At 34.1% G+C, this 22589-nt stretch overlaps 1 protein-coding gene across 2 annotated transcripts in view; it reads right to left on the reverse strand.

Annotated features, from left to right (window-relative positions):
* Nucleotides 1-20902, reverse strand: part of LOC145276965 (protein O-linked-mannose beta-1,2-N-acetylglucosaminyltransferase 1-like) — a 260297-nt gene extending 239395 nt beyond the window's left edge. The window contains exons 1-2 of one of the 2 annotated variants that reach the window (XM_080128508.1): nucleotides 20367-20902; nucleotides 1676-1744 (exon numbers count right to left, since the gene is read on the reverse strand). In XM_080128508.1, the coding sequence (XP_079984634.1) occupies nucleotides 1676-1736 (61 nt within the window). In that variant the 5' untranslated portion in view covers nucleotides 1737-1744; nucleotides 20367-20902. The remainder of the gene's footprint in view (nucleotides 1-1675; nucleotides 1745-20366) is intronic. The other variant, XM_080128507.1, reaches the window with a different exon arrangement.
* Between the last annotated feature and the right edge of the window lie 1687 nt (nucleotides 20903-22589).

The raw sequence follows: 22589 nt of genomic DNA on the forward strand, positions 1-22589 counted from the left end.
TGGCATCGGAAAATAGGCTCAACTTTTTTCGATTCCGATAAATCATCTCAGTACTATTACGTACCAAAATGCTCAGCAAACAAATCCCTTTTTTATTTTGAAAACAATTTATTGGGTATTTTATTGACTACCCAAAAGAAGGACAAGTTTTTAAATGTTGTTTATTTTTGTTATATCTTTCTAGTTTGATTTTTGTTTTTTTTAAGATTAAAATTAGAGTTAGGAAGACTGTAAATCAAGGGTTGAATACCTATGGCCTGCTGGGCCAATAAATTGCTTTGTTGTTTTTAGTTCTTATTCTTTTAATATTTTTTTTTGGGAGGGAGAAGGGTTTGTTGCCATCTGGACTTATGGTTAGTGGTAAAGTTACATTTTTATTTTGTTTGTTTGTAAATCAGTACAAAGAAGAAATCTGCAAAAGTTAGCTGATGAGAGGGTTAGGTTTTTCAAATATTTACCTCCACAATTTATCATCTGCATGTCTTGCGAATTCTGTGATTTATTTGCGAAACTTTTAAATCATCATTAAATTATTAGATTACAACAGTAGAATGTACATCACTAATGTGTTAGATCTTTATGTTACAAAGAAAAGAAAACGCATTCTAGTTGATTAAATTCAATTAATCAATTTATTTTTTTTTAATATTATTTTCATTAAAGTATGGATTCATAGTATGTCTGTAGATCAGGTAGAAGGAAAATCACAAATATATGAGAAGTAAATACAATTTTATTAATTCAGAGAAATACGAAACTAATGCAATTTAGCATTAAAAATTGGATTTTACATTAGGGATTACATCATCCAATATATGTAGGGATTAGATCAGCCAATATATATATATATATATATGTAAGGATTAGATATATGTAGAGATTAGATCAACCAATATATGTATGTACATATATATATATATATATATATATATATATATATATATATATATATATATCAACATATCAACTAGAGGCAGAGGGGGGGGGCTTCACCCGGGCATAAAATACGCTAAAATATGTTTTCATATGTCCAGATTTTGTATATATTATTATAAAGTTGTGATTTCAAAAGTAAAAAAAAGTATTTAGGTGCCATCAGCTAGAATCGAAACTGAAACTGTAGCATTCAAAACAGATCAGTGCAACAGAGTTCCACAGATGGGCAGTTCTAGGAAAGAAGCTCTGTTCATGGAATTTGCATTTAGATTTAGGCACAAATAGAGAATTGTGAGGAATTATTGATAATGATAGTGGCTAGAAGAGAGTGCTTTTCTTGAAAGTTTGGCAAGAGGGGACCATAGATTGAAGCTCAGATGAACACTTGCTATGAAAATCACAGTAGAGCAGAGTGAGGCACACAATGGTTCTCCTGCGAGAAAGAGATTGCAGGAGGATAAATGGACATCATCTACTAGATTTTGAAGCCAGATTTGAACTCAAGGTAGGATAGGATGCTCCAAGTGGCTCCTCTCCAGATGTGACAAGAGTATTCCATTTTAAGATGTATTTATGTAAGTTATCAATCCTAATCTCAAAAATTATAAAACGGATAATTATTTGCTAATTTTAAATGCACCATTTTTGACAACTTAAAATTCATCAAAATTTTCTATTTAAAAGAAAAATCTTGTTTTTTAAAAAAAAAAAAAAATATAAAAAGAAAAATATTACTTACTGACAAAATGTCGTAGTATTAATCTTCGTAAGTTCCGTATCATCCTTACGATTATTTTCATTCTTCACTCTGAAATAAATAATAAAAACACAGAGATGATTCCCTCAGTTATGTTAACAGTCGTATTTGTAAGCGGAACATTTTAGTCAAGCTATATCGATTTCTCAGGAAATATCAAAGCACATGAAAAATTGGGTTAATGCACAATCGGAAAACGCAGAGAGAGACAGAGAAATCTTCCATGAATTGAAAAAACAGAGAAAAATGTATGAATTAAAAAAAATAAAACAAAATAAAGGAAGAAGATTCTTAAAAGATAAATTAAAACAACTGACATGAAATATGATTCTCATTCTAGTAGAATTTCTGAAACATTACACACGGAAAGGGGTTACTTGGTTAATTTTACCAATTGTAAATATATAAATGCTAAATTTCTCCTGTTAGTGACATCATCAATTAGCTTAATCTTTGAAAAAAATTTTTGTTACATGGGAGTCACCATTTATCAAGGCCAAAAAGCCACTCGAGGATAAAATTATACCTTAGTCACTGAGACAACAGCATAGATAGTGGTGGAAATGGGTTAGAAATGAATTATTTAGGAAGGACAGCTCAATAAGAAATTGTTTACATTGGACTTGAAGACGACCACATTGTAGTCAGCTGGAAAGCAGGCAAGCGGAATAGGGTTCCATAGGCAGGCAATTCTAGCAAAGAAGCTTTCTCCATGGAATTTGTATTTAGATTTAGGCAAAGATAGAAAGTGAGGGAAACTGTTGATAATGGTTGTAGCTAGACAAGTGTCTTTTTTTGAGAAAGTTTGGCAGGGGGGGGCATAGATGGAAACTGAGACTAGCATCTGCCATGAAAATAATGATAGAGCAGAGACAGACTCGCAACCTCTTCTGTTGCGAGGAAGCAAAAGTGCATCATCCACTAGGTTTTGAAGCCGATTTTGAAGTTTGTCAAGGCAGGATGGGTGTTCCGAGCAGCTCCTGCCCAGATATGGCAATATTATATATAAACTAGCCGGATGACCCAACATTGTTTGAGATTGAATACAGATCTTTATAATCTACTTTTTCACTAGGCTCATAACACTATGGTACTTTGTTTTTACTGCCTCTCTTCTTCCGGTTTGCACCCTAGTAATATAGTTAAATGTTTAAAAAAAAAACTCCCTGCATTACCGTTTTGTACAAAGGGTTTAAATTTAATTAAAAATCTGGTATCTATCGGTATTTGAAGTTTTAAGGAGCTTCTGTCACCATTAGATAATTAGAGATGGGGAGGGGGTCACATAGATATTAGACACATAGTGTAACAGATTCAGAATCACTTCCATTGTCTGCTTGTTTATATAAATTTCATCAAAATAAGATACATTTGAAGCTTTAAAATAGATTTGAGTCCCTAGAGCCACTTTGTGTTAGGAGGGCACTTCAAGATTTCGGACTACTTCCATTTTCTTTCCCAGAAAATTTTAAATATATATAATTTAAATTTCATAAAAAAATAGAACATACTTGATGTCTTAAGGGGGCTATATCCTCATAGACTCCTTAGGGGTGCACTTAGCAATCCAGGACTAAGTACATTGTCTTATCTAGTAAATTTTACATGAGAATAATTTTTAAATTTTATGTAAATTCTCTAATCTTTCTTTCTATAGGGAACACACAAATATCACAAACACATGCACACAGATATTGAGTTTTATATATATATATATATATATGTCAATGTCTGCATGTATTCCCTATATAAAGAAAGATTATGGGAATCTATATAAAATGTCAAATTTTCAAGAAAAGACAATGAAGTGGTCCTGAATCTCTATGCATCCCTAAAGGGTCTACGTGAGCAGAACTCCTTAAAACTTCAAATATATACCATTTTCATTAGATAATGATATCTGCCGTTTCTGAATTTTGGAGATGAGGACCCGTGGTGCAGTGGTTTGAGTACTTGAAAAAATCAATTGTAAGAGTGACATACTCCTGAAGGTTGATGGTTCACTCTTCAGTGTGGGCAACCGAAAAATACAATTGCGAAATACTTAGGATCTCTATCCAGTCATAGCTGTCAGAACAAGAGCATGCTACCCCCGGGAAGAAAATAAAGGGTCCTGCTCGAAATTCCATCCAAATTCCTGAGTTTGACAGAAACATTCCCGAATTCGACAAGATACACCTGAAGAAGTTCGGAGGTTACATCAACCGAAACATTGTGAAAATGACACTCAAGATGAGAACAGTAATCCAATGAATCCAAATAATATTAATGATATCTGCGGTCTCATAACTCTTGCTTGTCTTATTTCGTCCATTAGTCTTAACATTCCATGAAAGATATCTCTGACAAAGTGGAAAACCTGCTGATTTTTGGGTTGATAATTGTTTTGAGTAAATGGTATGCAAAAATTTTCAATCCTCTCATATTATTGATCATAATTTAATGGTCACTCTATCCATGCTATTAATTCTTATCCTCAAGTGATTTTAGACCTTGATAAATGATGACTAATTAGTAAAATAATAAAACAAAAACAATTATATATAAAAAAAAAAAAATAGGTATAGAATTTTTCTGGGGAAAACAACGAAAATGCTCCAGAATGTCTGAATACCTTCCTAAAGGAGTTATTAAAGTCGAAACTGTGTTAAAATTTCAAAAATATCCTATTTTGATAAAATTTAAATCATGTATAAAACTCTCCAGAAAAAAAAACAAAAAAATAAAACAACGGAAGCACTCTCAAACATCAACGTTCCCTTTACATATCAAAGAAAATGCTATTTCAAATCCAAGCATTACAGACTAAAGAAAATGCAATTTCAAACCTAAGCCTTGCATACTAGGGAGATACTATTTCCAACTTAAGTGTGGTGTACTGATGAGAATTATATTTCAAACTTAAACATGTTAGACCAATGAAATTGTCATTTCATATTCCAACATTACTGAACAAAGAAAAAAATGCTATTTGACACTTACTGTTGAATACAAATAAACTAACAAATGGACAAAATGCTTATACATATTTTAAACAAGTTGCATCCATCCAATCATGAATCAATAAAAATGCTATTTCAAAATGAAGCGCAATCGACCTGATAAACAGACTCTCGCTAGTGTCTGGCCATACCCACATGGGGAGACAAATAAATAGAAACATTAAAAGAAATCCCCTATACATATTTTTAAATACACCCCTCTATCTAAACAAACATAATATAAAGAATACCCAAAAAGACTGAAACGAAAAATCAAAATACTAAAATCTAAGAATCTAAAAAATAAATATCAAAATAGAATGAAAGCACCTCTACTCTTATTTCAGAAGAGCTGGTTCTTCCCCACCCCCTCCTCATACATACAGATTAGTAATGACCTTGGATCACAGTCACCTTCCTAGGGAAGCAAATAATCTCATAATACTATAAAACAGTACACACATTTTCAAACCAATAAAAAATAAATAAATACACACACACACACACACACACACACACACACACACACACACACACACACACACACATCCTACCCTAAAGGAAAATAAAAAAAACACAAGCAGCGGGAGAGAGTGAGAGAGAGAAACACAACACAGGAGTGACCACAGCCGACTCGCCACAGTCCAATAAAATAGTAATAAAAATTGAACCTTCCAATGAATAGTAGACACTTACACGTTTCCACCCCTTGGAAACACTTCAAATGAACTAGAAAATGCTATTTTTATATCTCCAACACATTTTGAAAATAATTTCTGAAGAGCACGCTTCACAGAACGTCTGAAACGCGTTAAAAACGATTTCAATGATTTAAAAACATTATTATAATGATCCAAACATAATTCTCAATGAAAAACCAAGACACGGAATAATAAAATAATGTTAAAAAATACACATTGTTGGTGACTACCCTCTTATTTAAATATACATCTTTCTTTCGTTGGAATTTCTTAACCCATTTTATATATATATATATGTAGAGTGATCTAAAATTAATAAAATCCATCAAAAATATAATGTCTGTTTCTAATCAAATTTTTAAAAACGTTATGCATGTAGAGAAAGGGGTGGGAGCTGATTGTGTTTTTCACCAGTTCAAAATATGTGAAGATTAAATTGTGTCCGTTTCGTAAATTAATCACCAAGTGTCAACATCAGATAAAACTAATTGAATTTCAATCTGCGACAAATGGCAAATTTTCTCATTCTTCACAAAGGAATTGATCAAATTAATTACATTGACATTTAACAATGGAAGAATGGATATTTTTAAGAAAGAGTCACTGTAAGAAATTTGTGGGTATGTCTAAAATATAAAATACATTTAGCAATGAAGAATGCTTTTTAAAACTCACGCTTACCAAACAGTTGGGGGTGGGGGGTGCGTGCTTTCAAACTCACACGTGACTGACCCATAGTGGGGGGGTCGCTCTTTCAAATTCACGCGTAGCAGACCCGGGGGGGGGGTCGCTCTTTCAAACTCACGTGTGACAAACCCATGAGGGGAGAAGTCGCTCTTTCAAACTCATGCACGGCAGATCTATAGGTCGCTCTTTCAAACTCATGCATGACAGCCCAATCAACGGATCTTCTATCATCCGTCATTATTTCATGTGTCATTTTAGCTGCACATCATATTTGGTTTAATGTTCATGCTGTCATGCATTGGATGCCGTTTAAAAATTGACTTTGTAACCGACCTATTTCATACTAGAAGTTTATTCATCACTTTTTTATCGCAAGTTCATGTTTATCACTTCCTTCTAAGTTTTCTTTGGTTTTCCCTTAAGAACTGAACTTGTTACCTAAACTGTTCTTAATCTGCTAACTTATAAGCTCACTCATTTTTCAACATGGCCATATGACAGAAGACTCCCGTTCTGTACACTTCTCTATACTATCTGGATTTAATCTTCCTCTGAGATCATCAGATTTAAGCTTGGTTTAAAGACTCACATCACACATCCGTCGTATTAATTTTCTTCATGTAATGCATGTCCTCAGGTTTTAAGTCCATACATCATCATTCTGTTACACATGTCTGGTCAACAATGGTAACACTACTGACCATTAATGGCAGAATGTACTTGTACTTACTCTATCCATTACTAGTCATTGCAAACACTAGTACCTGTTCCTACCTCTGCTCCATTTAGTATCACCAAGGTAACAAAACAACATCAATAGCTTCACCATTCAAATATACTTTCTCCATATCAGAATTCTCCGTTTCCACTGTTATATATTACTCATAAAACTGGTTATCAACTATCAACCCAACAGTTGTTTTATTATACATCTTCTGTACCCAATACTTACAACTAGCACAAAAACTAAATTGCACCAAATTTCCTTTCCACAAACTGAGCTTAGGATCTTAGCACTATCCAAGATGACAACTACTAATAATCAAAAATAATTTGTCTGACAATAACTTTGTCATTTATTTCTTATTGTACTGTTAAAGAAAGTATGAGGTGGGGTATGAGAAAGTAAAAACATATGCTTTTCTTAATCCCATTCTTCGATTTCAAGAATAGGTTTAAAAAAAAAAAAAGGACGCACGTACTTGTAAGAATACATGCTTTTACATTTGAAAGAGATTACCGAAATCCCTTAATATGAACTTAATCGAAGGGCAACTGTAGTATCAGAAGTTAATCCTTTAGAACACAAAGGGAAAGTGCTCAAAACCGTTTGTGTGCCTTTGAGTACACATTTGTATGAATTAATAAAAAAACAAAAATATTTTAAGCCATTCAGAAACATCTGTAGCAACCGACACTTGCTACATCACAAGTAGAAGCTACTTCTCACAACTTCGAGATTTGAAATTCATTTTCTCCCTGGCTTGTCCAATCATAAGCCAGCTCTCTATCACGTGACAGAGTATATAAAAGGCAAAATCTGTAACCATTAATCCTTTTTCTCATTGGTCTGCCCAACAGCGCACAATGGATCTCTTCTAACTACCATTTATTTCCACGTGCTGTACTTAAACGAACATTCTTTATCATGCCAAAGAACATACAACTCACACTCATGCAGGCCAACACATTAATACACTGAAGATTTTGCCTTTTCTTTCTCTTTTAACCGGCTTCCTTTGTTCCGGCAACTACTAGCTATAAACATGTGTAAACAGAACTGAACTGTTCTCTTCTTCAACCAGCCGGCATGATATTAATTCTATCTCTACACAAGAACACTTCAATCTACTAATATGTTTCTACTAACGAAAATGACAAATAAAGTTTGTTTATTAATATAGAATGAGACTTTGATTGCGTTCTTCTATCTCTATACATCTATAAAATTGTCAAATTTGACTTTTTGATCCACCTCGAGCACATGTAAGGCCACATATTTACTTCAATAGACAGTTAAGTAAAACTCTAACATCATTCTAACATCATTAAGTAAAAAGCTAACATCTATGTTACATCAGCTTCTCTCGCCCCTCTGTCCGGCTTGGCAAAGCTAAATTCAGAAGGTTATCACAATGCGAGGAATGAGATATAGTCGGTGTTGATGAGAGAAGACAAAAACAAGTGGTGATTTACAAATCAATAAGTACATACATATACATTTATATATACATTATTTATCCAATTGTATTAAGTATAAATGTCTTACTTGTTTGTGACCATATCTATTATATTTCAGGAAAAAATTCCCCTTTTCAAAAGGTAGATGTGACTGTCACATCTACCAGTTGAAAAGGGGAATTTTTTCCCGAAATATAATGTGGCTATCACATCTACCATTTGAAAAGGGGAATTTTTTCCCCGAAATATAATAGATATGATCACAAACAAGTAAGTCATTTATACTTAATACAATTGAATAAATATATGTATATATAAACATATATGTATGTACTTATTGATTTGTAAATCACCACTTGTTTCCGTCTTCTCGCATCAACACCGACTATAAAGCTAAATTCATTTCTAAACTAATGAATACAACCATAGTCATATGTACTCTAAAGCTAACATGACTCGCAATGTTTTCACTATCACATTCTCACATGCACATTCATGCTGATCGAAAACATATATAAACATCCTTTTTAATAGTCATAATTTTTTTAATGAAAACAAATGAACATTAATTGTGATTAATAACTTTCACTCAAATGTAATTTTTATAATTGAGTAGAGAAGTTTTGATTACAAGTTTTCAGCCCCATAGATAATTTACAGTCCTTAAATTATTGACTTTATTATCTCAGCTAAAGAATCTTTTTTTCTCTACAAGGATGAACAAACATTGTTGTCCTATGTAAATCTCTACTTTTAAATCTCTCTCGTTAACTTGTTCTTTCGTATCTATTATTTTGCATGCGTTTATCATTTCTCTCGCTCCCTCACATTTGTGTGTCGCCTAAAACTGTAAAAACGTTTCTCTAAAACCGCGTCTCCCAAAGAGAGATCCCTAAAAAAATAGAACCCTAAAAATATGGTCTACTAAAAAACAACCAAAACAGAAACGTAAACAAAACTTCGATCTACGATATCAATAAAAGCATCTTGAGTTTTCCCTTGTTTATACAGTTTTCATTTAAAACAAACTGAACACTTAACAAATATTTCGGTCTTACCATTTTTTTTACAAGGGAGATACCACTTATTAAGGCCCAAAAGCCGCTCAAGGATAAGGGTTAATGAGCGTATGATGGTTACTGAGACAACAGTGTAGTTTTGTTTGTTTGCCTGTTGTGCAGCAATCACTTTAGGTGGGTTGAACCAGCTTCCCCCGAAGGAGAAAAGGTCAAGGGGGTATTAAATTCATAGGTGCTCCCAAGTCACCTGTATTTACTTAACTAGCCAATCATATTCTTGTGAGGAGGAACCTGGATTTACTTAACTAGCCAATCATATTCTTATGAGGAGGAACCTGGATTTATTTAACTAGCCAATCATATTCTTGTGAGGAGGAACCTGGATTTACTTAACTAGCCAATCATATTCTTATGAGGAGGAACCTGGATTTATTTAACTAGCCAATCATATTCTTGTGAGGAGGAACCTGGATATACTGATATTCATTATATCACCAAACAAAATTAAATTTTTATAACAATTTGGTTCCAGTTAATAACCAACCGATATGATAATAATTGAATTAAACTTTTAAAGTAATCGTTAGTGAAAGGAATTGAACAGAAATTGAGGTATTCAAGGGGACGGCTCAACAAGAACTTATCTATACTGAACAAAGACAATCATGTTGTAATCAGCTGGAAAGCATGCTACCGGAACAGAGTTCCACAGGAAGGCAGGTATAACAAAGGAGCTTTATTCATGGAACTTGTGTGGCACAATGATGTAGCCTCTTTTCAGGGAGCTAGGGACTTCTACATTAATAAACCTTGTGCCTAACTTGGTCTGTACTTGTGAGGTGCAGATGTGTTAAGCAGGTGTTTGGTTTTTTTTGAAAATGTTCTGCTATGACTCAAGCCAAGAATGACAGTTTGTTTATAATATTGAACCAAGGCAAAACGATATAAAACCTTAGAATTTGAAAGGTCAAACCCAAAAGAACTCATGGATACAAAAACAAAATGCTTAAACGTTATGTATGAATGTCCCCCTCTCTCTTTCTCTCTTTCACTCCCCTTCTCTCTCTTACGATGAAAAACGAGAGAATTGAATATAATTCTATTGTTTTAAAAAGTTGACGCTTGCATTCTAGAGGCGGCAGACGCGGCATAGCATGCGTCTGGTTTCAACTGGTCTTTATAAAAATATGCTCCTCATTATTAAATCTGAAAAAAATTATAATTTTATAAAAATGCATTTGTTCGCTATTTTTGTATAAGCATTAAATTTCAGCATACCATTAATGCCGACGATGGGAAGATGGCTGTAATGATGCAATGAAGACAAGAAGCGACCCATGCCAGCCAGTTATAGCTGACATCATCTCAAGATGTTTTTGTTGATGTTTCCAACATGTGCCTATCGCTTGGATATCATTGACTATCATTTATTCCCCTGGGGAGCTGGCTGCGTTCCCAGGATGTTCCTCAACCAAGTTACTCTCCCCGGGGACGCAATAGTGTCATATTTGTATTTATACAGATAGAGAGTAGGGGAAATTGTTGATAGTGGTTGTAGCTAGTTGAGTACTTTTTGTGAATGTTTAGCAGGCGAGAACCATAGACTGGAGCTCAGACGAGCATCTACTGTGAAAATAACGATAGGACAGAGCCAGGCTCCCAACGTCTCTTGTGAGAAAGAGGTTGCAGGGTGGAGAAAAGAGAATCACCAACTAGTAACTGTGTTCCACAAAACTATGCACACATTCTATTCATGCTGAAATTGTTACATTTAATGCAAACAAAATACTTCTCTAAATTATGTACTCTCATACAGAAGGTGGCAGAGGGTTTCACTCTATATACATTAAATACTCTAACACCACTCGCATCACCATGTTATATTAACAGGTATACTTATTTTCCTGTAACTGTCATTATTTCCTTTGATCCTCCAACTACTTATATCACATCACCACAGATTAACAACCTAAATAATAGGCGCCCCATCCAATTCAAATATATTCTACCTTGCATCATGCTTATATTCGGAGAATAAGATTATCCTACTGTTTGATTTGCAGTACAAACCTCTATTACTATTATTTTTAGCCATTCTTCAGAATACAAGAATGATTTACTGAACACCTCCAATCATATGCAACTGTAACACTGAAGAGAGGCCACATCAGACCTGTAGGGTTGATGTGACGTTTCTTTTGGTTAAAAGTAATTTTTTGTTCCCGGACGATGATCGGGTTTTGAAGGAATAAAAATTATTATTAATTTTTTTTTGTCAATAAATTCTGAGCTAAGTCTGTTATTGAGATGGCGGCGGCAAAAGTGCCTTTGTAGCGGAAAGTTGAATCACATTCTAAACTTCAAAAGCGAAAAAGAATGCATAAAATATTTTAGCCAAAATACACAGGCGTTTGATCTGAAATGGCCGAAATCATAGGTGTGCAGGAGCCGGAGGGTTGGGGATTGCACACCCGCAATTGGCAAAACTATGAGCCAAGTTTGATCTGTGAGTTTGACAGTTGAAAAATCGGGTCGTTTTTGATCTGAGAGAAACACACGCAGTGACTCAGCATTATGTTTTAGAACAAAGAATAGGAAAAAATAAATTGTCCGAAATTTCAAAACAATAATACATATTTTTATGACATATCGAGAATTGTCATTTGGTGAATCAGGTCGAACGAAAATTGAAGTGATGAAATATTTTTGCTCGGATGGGAAAATGTGTTGTCCGATAAGTTCAAAGCGACAAATGCATTCTTGGTCTTTTGACGTAAACAAAATGTCTGATATAATGGAATGGCCGACAACCAGAACTTAATTCAAAGATAAACTAAAATTCCTTTGAATTATCAAAGCGAAAAATGAGATCAATAGATAATTTTAAAACAAATAAAATCGCGTGATTTACTTTAAGTCAAAGGAAAAATAATTTTCCTGGATATGGAAAAATTCCATTAGTAAGCCAGGGAGGAGTTAAATAATACAACGTGTAAGTTGGGCGTTAATTAAAGGAGGAGTCAATCCAATTTTGGAAATGGACCAATGAAAAAGGGCCCTGTCGAAGTATAATCAACCAATGAGAAAAGGCCCCGTCGAATTATAATCAAGCCATTTGATTGGTCGATGACGCACATGGGTGTCGTCATCATTCCATAATTGTATCATAAAAGAAATGAAAAATCAGAGATTAAGTCAGAGAGTCCGGGTCTGAGATTGGGGATCAGAGTCAAAGAGAGCTAAGTCGAGTTGCTCCGTCTCGGCAGAATCACCTCTCCTCTCTCTCCCCCTCGCTTGTTGCCTGATAACTCAACGCTTATAACGTGTCGATCACTTAACGAGAATTACGCAAAGTCCGCGATACCGACCAGGTATTTCAACAACAGAAGCTCAGTTGTAGAACTAACTGCTTGCTTGAATTAATTGTCAACTATATGTATATGCTGTAAATACTTCTTTTATGAATTTCCGAAATATATATTATATTAACCAACCTCCGGAGTTTTGTTGCTGATGTGCGTTGATCCCTATATGTGTATATTTCTTTATTTGCCATTTGTGACACCGTATCCGTCAACGAACACCCAGAATAACTAGACGATCCACGGAGAACAGGCCTTGAGGACCGAGCATCCGAGAAGAATCCCCAACGCTTTAACGAAGAACTCACTGGGTGACGCAATGTACTAACGGTTGGCAGACCTGGTTGCCCAGTTGACATATCATAACTGTACCGACCAGGGTGCAGATCATAACTGGGCCGCGATCAGAGGTTCAAGGTCGTGTAAGACCACGTACAAGGTCACACAACCAGTCAGCCACAATGACTGAAGCATTATTCTCTTAAAAATAGTTTTGTGTAAACAATTCACTTTGCACATTGACTATTCCAACATTGACTTCTATACATTTGTTAATATGGAAAAAAAAAAGTATGAGAAAATCTACAAAATTCCAAGACAATTTACATTCTCCATTTAATGATACTTCCTTACATGCTGACATGTATAGATAATGATTCCAGCAATAATCCAGGTTGCCCTCAATGTTCATACGTTAAAACAATATGATGTAAATGCGAGTACCTCAGGGGTCAATCCTTGGACCTGTATTATTCCTAATATTCATAAATGACCTCCCTGATAAAATTATCTCTAAGATGGATATATTTGCTGATGGCAGCACACTCTATAACAGGCATGAGGGGAAAATTAATGAACACATATCCAAGGCAATGGCAGAAAACCAGGAGGAAAACATCCAGTTTGTAGTGGAATGGGGACAAAATGGATGGTAACATTCAATGGTGCCAAAACTAAGCTTGTTTTTTTTTAATAATTACAAGAAACTTTCTCAATCACTAATTGCTGTGTTTTAATTTATTTTTTGTTGACAGCAGAAGAAAACTTAATTCGATAAGTAAAATAAAAAACTACCCCTTCCACACACAAATAGTTCTACACTATTTTTTTTATATATATTGTACACTAAAAGACATTAAATATCGTTTCCATATGTTATTTTATTGTAAAACACAAAACAAAACAAAAAACATAAATCTTAGTTAACTCACACCTTCCACATCTTGCACAAATTCTAATTTCTGCCCAAAAAATTGAAAAAAAAAAAAATAATAATAATAATTGGTTACATGCTTGCATTAAATGCTAACTGGCCAAGAAGTGTCTGCTTATTTTATGTTAAATTTATATAAGAAAATGATCCCCCATGCTAAATTCTAAAATATTTATATTTTGATGCTTCTTTACAATTAGTTACAACAGAAATTTGCATCCAAAGTAAAAACACTTTGATGTTCTTAAATTACCTGCTGAAGTTTTTAAAAAATAATAATCGAGTATAAAGATAATTGTGATTGCAGTTTCATAGTATTATATCGTTCATTTTTATTTGCGTATATGAAAGACTGACTTACAAAGTGCCTTCAAGAAGTTTTCAGACTTTTTTCATATGGCCACTTTTATTGATAGTACATGTATAAAACTCTAGTCATCTTTGAAGTAATCTCCTCCGGCTGCAATGCACTTGTTGTACCGTTCCAACAACTTTTGGAAAGCCCCATGGAAGTCCTCTTGCGTGGGTACACCAATGACCCTTGTCACAGCCTCTTTCATCTCTTAATTGTCTCATAACGACAGTCTCTAAGGTTATCCTTGATCTCAAGGAATAACCAAAAGTCACAGGGAGCAATGTCTGAAGTATAAGAAGGGTGAGGAACTGTCTTGATGCTCATCTTGGCCAAATAATCTGTGACAAAGACGGAGATATGGACTGGTGCATTGTCCTGGTGGAAATGCCACTGACCCGATTTGAAGAGTACTGGCCTCTTCCAACGGAATCCCTTACTGAGTTCTCAAAAAGCTCAACATAATCTTATTTATTGTCTGTCCAGTGGGAACCCAGTGCATGTAGATCATGCCTGTGCTGTCCAAAAAAAAGAAAAGGATTCATCATAAATTTTTGGGTGGATTTGCTCTGTCTAGCCTTTTTGGATTTGGGAGAGCCAGCATGCTTCCACTGGGAACTCTGTCTCTTGGTTTCTGGGTCATAGCAGTAGATCCAGCTTTCATCACAGGTCACCAGAGCATCAAGAACTCCGAGATTTGAATTGATTAACTCAACCATCTCCTTCCTGTCATGACATTTTTCTTTCTGATCTTCTCTGAGCACTCTTGGGACAAACTTCATGCAAATCTTCTGCATCTTCAGTTCCTCACAATAAATGTGTATATACAGTTCCCACACTGACATCAAACTATGCACTTATTGTCTCTATAGACATACGACGGCCCTTATCCATGAAATTCTTTATTTGGCCAATCAACTCTGGTGTTCTAACTTCCTTACTCCTTTCACACCTTTCATCATTCTTCAGACTCCCTGCCTTCCTTGAATCTCGTATGCCACTCAAAAACTGATGCTCGATTCATACAAGATGGCCCAAAAGTAGTCTGTAGCATTCTATAAGTTTCTCTGGCATTTTTCCAAGTTTATTTGTCTAGATTGCATTTTTGAAATTCACCAGCTGTGACAATTTAGTAAGGTGTATTTCAATTCATGCTATAGCTGTCCATTTGAACCTGAAATCATAAACATTGGTCACTCCTCATAAGATGTATAGCAATAACATACTGAATTTGCAAGAGTCTACAACAATTTTAAATGCCTGTACAAGAAAAGTCTGGAAACTTATTTAAGGCATCTTGTATTTTCCCTTTTTGCTTTACGGCAACTTCCGGTACTTCTACTGTTATTAATCAAGAAAATACAATGAAACCGGTCTTTATTTTTAATATAAAGTTCTAGGTGATCTTCTACTTGCTCATTTTTTTTTTATTTTTGGTGAGGAGATTTTAACTTCTCATTTTTTAAGGGGGTAAATTATGACGGGCGTGAGAGTAAAAATTTACATAATTTTTTTTTTAGCTTTCCAAACATATCCATTTATATACACAATTCTTATTTTCAATTAATATGCAACGCTTCAAGCGCAGGTAAAGAAAAAACAAATTTTTTTACTATTTCAATTTGCACGGCTAACGCGATACCCCTGCTGATGACTGTTTTTTTTTTATTATTATTATTAAAAATCAAACCATTACCAAAACCCATGGACGGACATACTCTCACTTGCAGAATTCCACTATGCGACAAGGAAAAGAAAAAAACAGACCTTTCATTGATAAGGATGTATAGCATCGAAATATATCTGATAAAAACAAATAAATTTGTTTATTTAAAAAAAACAAACAAGTGAAGCATGCATGGTCCCCTGTGATTGCACAGTAGACAAGGTATAAAAAAAATGACTAAGTTCAGCATTTGCACCCCCCCCCCCGCCATTTAGCCCCAAAAGTCTCCAGGGGACGTCAAATGCTAGTGAAAATGAACAAACAGTACAGTTTTAGGGCTTAACATATATAAATTTGATTTCTGCACCATGAAAAAGAAGAAATGACTAAGTCCATCATTTCCCCTCCACCCACCCACCATTTAGCCCAAAAGTCCCCAAGGCCTTAACATATTCAAATTTGAATTCAGCACTATGCAAAACTGCTAAATAGACATACACAGAAAATTTTGGACAAATATGGTAAAATAGTCCAAAAAATTGAGTGCTTTTGCTAGCCCTAAAAGAGACCCTGGGGCACACCCAAGAGTTATCGCGACGTATAGACAAACAAAATTATATAGAAATCAGTTAGTTATAACTTTTAAGAAAGTTTCATAAAAATCCAAGGCATCAATTTTTTTTTAATAAGCACAAAAGTGCCGATTTTAGCCATTTTAACATAAAAGGCACCCAGAGTTTTCCAGGAAAAAACGTTGTTACTTTTTTACTCATATCATGTTTAATGTTTGTGCAAAATTTCAAAAAATTCCAAGATGTAGTTATTTAGAAAGGTGCAAACAGACGAACAGACAAGGGTGAATTTACAGGTTCAGTGGTTCACCCTCCTTTTGTCAGAGAGACAAAAAAAAAATCGTTTTTAGCCTTCAAACGTAAACATTTATATATGTAATGCTAATTTTAATTTTTTAATTAATATGCAACATTTCAAGTTCAGGTAAAGGAAAAAAAAACATCTATTATAATTTATTTTGCTATAAGAAAAAAAAGAAAAAATATAGTTTGTTTTACTCAAAATAAATCTACATAAAAAACCTGATTTTAGAGTTTTGTTTTGTTTTTTTTATTATTTATATTTCTTACTGATATAAAAACAAATTGGTACTTATTCAAGAGAAGCTACCGTGCAATTTAAAAAATATATATTTTCAAGTTGAATTCAAGTTTTACAGTATCTCTTGTTTGTTGAATAGTTAAGTAAAAGTATAGAATAGTTGCAAAACACCCTCTGGGTTTGTAAATAATAACATTATTATTTCGGCACGGCACCATCTCTGCATAAGTACCAAAAAAATACTAAATAGATCAGCGAATAATGAATTGGGCACTAGTGCAGTTTAGCAGTTTAATTGTTTCCATCTTAGGAATGTTCTGTCCGCAGAACTTAAGAATTAACAAGGCCACCCCTCCCCATATTAAGGGTGGCTTTTTAAATTTGCTTGGGAAGGATAAATCGCAGAAGTGCTATAAATTATATATTATTTAATTAGAATTCATTATTGAAATGAGTATTATTAATTTATTTATTGTGGACTACTATCCTCATTTGCTTAGTTGTTGCTTCACGACCAAGTAAACTTACCAGAGGCTTAACTTGGTCAAAACGTGGTGAGACGACAACAACCATGGAAGACAGTAATTGCTGAAGATGCAGTTAGGAGATTCGGAGTTCCTATCCCGTCGCGATTACCACCTGACGAAGGCCAGAGGAATAGTTGGCCGAAACGTCGTGAAGCAACACCTAAACAGATGAGAATAATAGTCCGCAATAAATAAATTAGTGCTGCAAATTGTTTTAAACTGTAAACTAGGGAGCTTTTTTTTTCTTTTTTCTTTTCTTTTTTTTTTTTTTTTTTTACATTAACACCGGTAGTAACATGCAGACGACACAATGACGTCACATTCTACCGCCATCTTAGGTACAAAATTACATTTTATCTCCCTTATACACGGCGTAGCGTCGTCGTACGGCAACAATTACAATCTCTAATTTTTCCCCATTGACAGTGTGGAACAAAGGGTAAAATTTTATCAATAAGAAACAAACAAATGTTGTGCATACATTGAAAGAATTACTGAAATATTAAAAGTGAAAAAGAAACGCGATAAGGGATATTTGATAATAATAATAATAATAAAATAATGAAATAAACGAAATTAATTTCTTTTAGGTACTTATTTGACATTTTATCAAAAAATATGCTTAAATGAAGAAATATATAATTCAGAAAAAATAACGAATGAATTTAATTCGAAATGAATAATGGAATAAATCGAAAATCGCCGATTGGGTCCTATTTTCTTTATAAATAACAAAAAGCAAGGGAGATAACTCGAATTTTCCTTCGTTATTGGTAGTGAAATTCGAAATGGAAATTCAAGTGAAACCAATGGTATCTACTGAATTTTCATGTCACAGTAAAAAAATTAAAAAATTACGAAAAACGATAAAGTGTAAAATTAATTATTAATGGAAATGATTTTCGTAAACAATGAGCGAAAATTGAGTTTTGTAAAAAAGAAACCAAAGAGTTCGAAACATAACAAAAGGGAGGTAAATATTTTCTGAAACTTGGAAATTTTTTACCAATTTAGCAAAATTACTTCGCCTTTTGGCCAAGATCAAAGTGTTCATTTTCACGAAATAAATTATATCTGAAGATCAAAGTGTAGTATCTGTTCTTCAGATGCGGCAGTTTTTTGCGGCACTTCCATTTCTCGTTGTCTTTCAGTGGAGGAGAAATCCTTCACGACCGAGACAAATTTACCCTGGTGTCTAACTCTGTTCTGTGGGGAGGCATTGTAAATAGGTACTTGTCTTCGTAAACTTTTAATTAATAATTAACTTTCTACCGCATTGTTTTTCGTAGTTTTTTTTGTTTTTTTGTTTTTCATTACTGCGACATGGCAGTACCATTGGTTTCACTTGCATTGTAATTTTCGAATAGTGTAGTATCTGTTCTTCAGATGCTATTGCTGCACTTCATTTTCTTGTTCTCTTTCGGTGGAGGAGAAATCCTTCACGACTGAGACGATTTTTATTTTTGTACCTTTTCTCCACGTTAAAAAACGACCCTGGTGTCTAACTCTGTCCCGTGGGGAGGCATAGTAAATAGGTACAATAATGAAGAAGAACCGAATTTAATTTGATAACCAAACAATTTAACCATATATTTAACATTTTTTTTAAAGACTCTCGAAGAAACAACGGTGCTTATTCACATTGGCACTTTATGGCAGCAATTAAAAGTAAAGAAAATACAGAAAGTCTGTATGATGTACGTAACTGTTACAAAATGAAGATGTCATATTCCAAAAATTACGTAAATCGAGGAAGGAAGTAGTTTATTTTTTAACAATAACAAAAAAAAAATCAATATTTACGATTTTTAAACGATTTGAGCACAAGGCTGATTTTTTTTTTACTTCGAAACTTCGATTTGTTTCCCTCTTATTTATTTCATCAGATTTCATTACTCTCGATAACGTCTCACTTAGTCGTAGAACTTGATTTTTTTTATTATTAAAAGGAAAAACAAAACACTACTTGATCAAATTACATAATTTTTGGAATATGACATCTTCGTCCTGTATTTTCTTTACTTTTAATTGCCGCCATAAAGTGTCAGTTTGGCAGACCTGTACGAGAATGCCGACCTCGTAAAAATGCGTGTTTTATACGTTTAATTTAATGGTTTGCAGATCAGAGTGATTAAAAAAAAAAGAAGAAAAAAAAACGGCACTTAACCGTGCTGAAATAGAACGCCATTCTTAACATGGAGAGGGAGGATGTTTATAATTCTTCTGTACTTTCACCAATTTAATAAAAAGATATCGTAAAACTAAATTTTACTTGAAAATACTATTTTTAAAAATAGCACGGTAACATAAATGCATAAGCACAAAAAATACCGCTGCTTGTTAAGTCAGCAGATCGATTTAAAAACAAATATATAAGTTGTTTTAAGCAAAATCAACAGTACTTATGTCGAAAATAGTAATGTATCCAAAAATTAATCTCGTAGAAAATGCTGTTCTAGTCCACTTTCCCCCCGTTAACTACTATAGTTAAAATTAATTTTACAGAAAATTGGGGGAAATGGCATTTTCCCTATATGTGAACACCTTGAAGATTGCGAATACAAGGGACATACTTATCTCCCTTTTCGTCACTTTAATAGCCGACGTTTTGTTTTAACCAATATAGACTTGTATTTTTTTTTTTTTTTTTTTTTTTTTTTTTTTTTACTAAAAACCCAATAGCGGTTGTTCTACTCCATGAATTTTCGTAATTTTTGGATAAATTACTATTTTCGCCATGACAATTAAGTACTGTTGTTTTGGTTTAAAAACATAATCGATCTGTTGACTATCATGACAAGCAAGCACCAAAATACTTAAATAGATGAATGGGAATTCGTAAATAATAATTTAAAAAATGTTTATACTAACCAATTGAACTGGAAATATGTGTTTCATAGTTGCACCTGAGTAGTGCTACTGCTAGAACCAGAAAATTGTTTCGAAAAGAAAAGGGGGGGGGGGGCGAATATCGAAGAACAGTAGAAATAAATAAAAGAGGTAATTTTCTACCTCCTCGAGTGGACACTTTCGTCTCCTTGTTTTCTTAACGTCTCCACATTAACGTGTGCCCTTCCGAAGGGGGTTCGGATGCGTTAAATATCATCATTGATGACTGATCATCGTCACAGTCTGTTTTGTTGTTATTTACACTTTTTTTTTTTTTTTTCGTTATTCTTTCTCTCTCAACTCATCGGCGCAGGTGAGTTCATCATGTAAAATTCGGCAACATAATAATCGAAGTGATGGAAGCATTCGGTCTATTTCGTCCTTGAATAAACACGCAACAAAACTAAAGAGAACGACATCAAGCAAATCAACACTTTCATTCATTAAAAAAAAAAATCCGTCACTGCAATGCGTGCGTAGTATTATTATTACTATTATTATGTGAAACGGTGTCGAACAAAATTTGTCTCGCGTGAAGATTTTATCCGGGAATTCTCTTGCATATTTTTCTATTTTGTTATGTGGAACTAACTCCTATACAAAATGTTAAAAAAAACTGTATGCTTTAATTCGACTTTATTTAACAGACATAAGCATATATAGAGATTTCTTAGTCATAATCTATGTTGATGCGTACGTGCGCTGATGTGTGTTAGCCAGTTAATATTATAGTATTGGGATAATCCTATATGTATTTTGCGTGTGTGTGTTTTTTTAAGCGGCAAAGTATATTTCCTTTACATATATATATATATATATATATATATATATATATATATATATATATATATATATATATATATATATATATAATGTGTGTGTGTTTGTGTTATTGAAGAGTATCTTTATTTCAGATTTAGGATTTGTGACCGTCTCTAGTACCGTCACTCTAGATCGTGTTGACTTGTTTTTTACTGCAGCAAGAAGTGGCAACCAATTCCCCGCAAGAACCGTTTTTGGTTGAGTGTAGAAATAGTCATAAACAAGCCATATTATTTAGATTCTTTAGACGACTGTTCTCGTCTTAAGTGTTATTTTCACAACGTTTCGGTTGATATAACCGCTGACCTTCTTCAGGTGTGGTTGTCAAACTCAGGAATCCATCTGTCAAACTTGTGCGAGCCTTTTCTAGTCTCGCACAAAAACACACATTCACATTTCAAGCTATATTACTTGTTGCATACACACGCGCACACGAACGCACACATGGACGACGTCACTTCCTCTTTCAAAGGAAATCCACAAATGCGCAAAACACCTCCGGAAACGAGTATAAAAGAAAGAGCAATAAGCGGCTCCTTCTTTTAGGACCAGCTCTTGGGCTGAGAGGTTCGACGAATCGTCACCTCCCTTTTTGGAGGCACGTACCTCACGTCCACTTACTACTATGTGGTATAAAAAGCTAACAGACTGTATGTACACATTCTCACTCTTTCTCTCTCTATCTACTACTGGTCCCTGAGAACACCTTCGCGTAGCTGACTGCTAACTGATGTCAACTTTCTATCCTCTTCTTTGTCTACACGCTGGACTATCATTCTCATTTTCACTACGTTACTCCTTTCTCTTCCCACACGCGAACAAACGATAATGACCCGAACTTGAGATGAACACACATTTCCTTTTCTTTCTACAACACCAGTCCCGCAACGAACATTGGTTACACACGCGCGGACATGAACACATGTTATATCTAAAACATTCATTCTTTCAACAGTAAATAAACAACACGTTTATCTTATCCATCAATTGAGTTTTTGTTTCCTTCAATTCCATTTGTTTCATTATTTTCTTGTGGCGAGTTAGGGTATTATTATACTCTGGTCCATTACAAACTTGAGAATCTGCACAGAATTTTGAACAAAGCCCTTGATTTGACCCATGAAAGTAGCATGATCTTGTTCCGCCAGACAAGACTGGGTAGAAGACCTAAGTAATTTGCAGTTGTATTTTGGGTGTCGTCCACAATCAGAATTGAACCTGCAATCTCCAGAAGAGTGTAACTTCACAATTGAACCACTCTGCCATAGGTCCCCTCATGAGAACATTAGTCTCAAGAATCCAAATAATATGAAACATAAATCCCAATCTCAAAAATACGGAAACATGATTGTCATAAACAAGTATTTCACCCTAGGCGATCAG

The sequence above is a fragment of the Euprymna scolopes genome, chromosome 5 (genome assembly GCF_053919585.1).
Source record: "Euprymna scolopes isolate OS-2025 chromosome 5, ASM5391958v1, whole genome shotgun sequence".
Lineage (NCBI taxonomy): Eukaryota > Metazoa > Mollusca > Cephalopoda > Sepiida > Sepiolidae > Euprymna > Euprymna scolopes.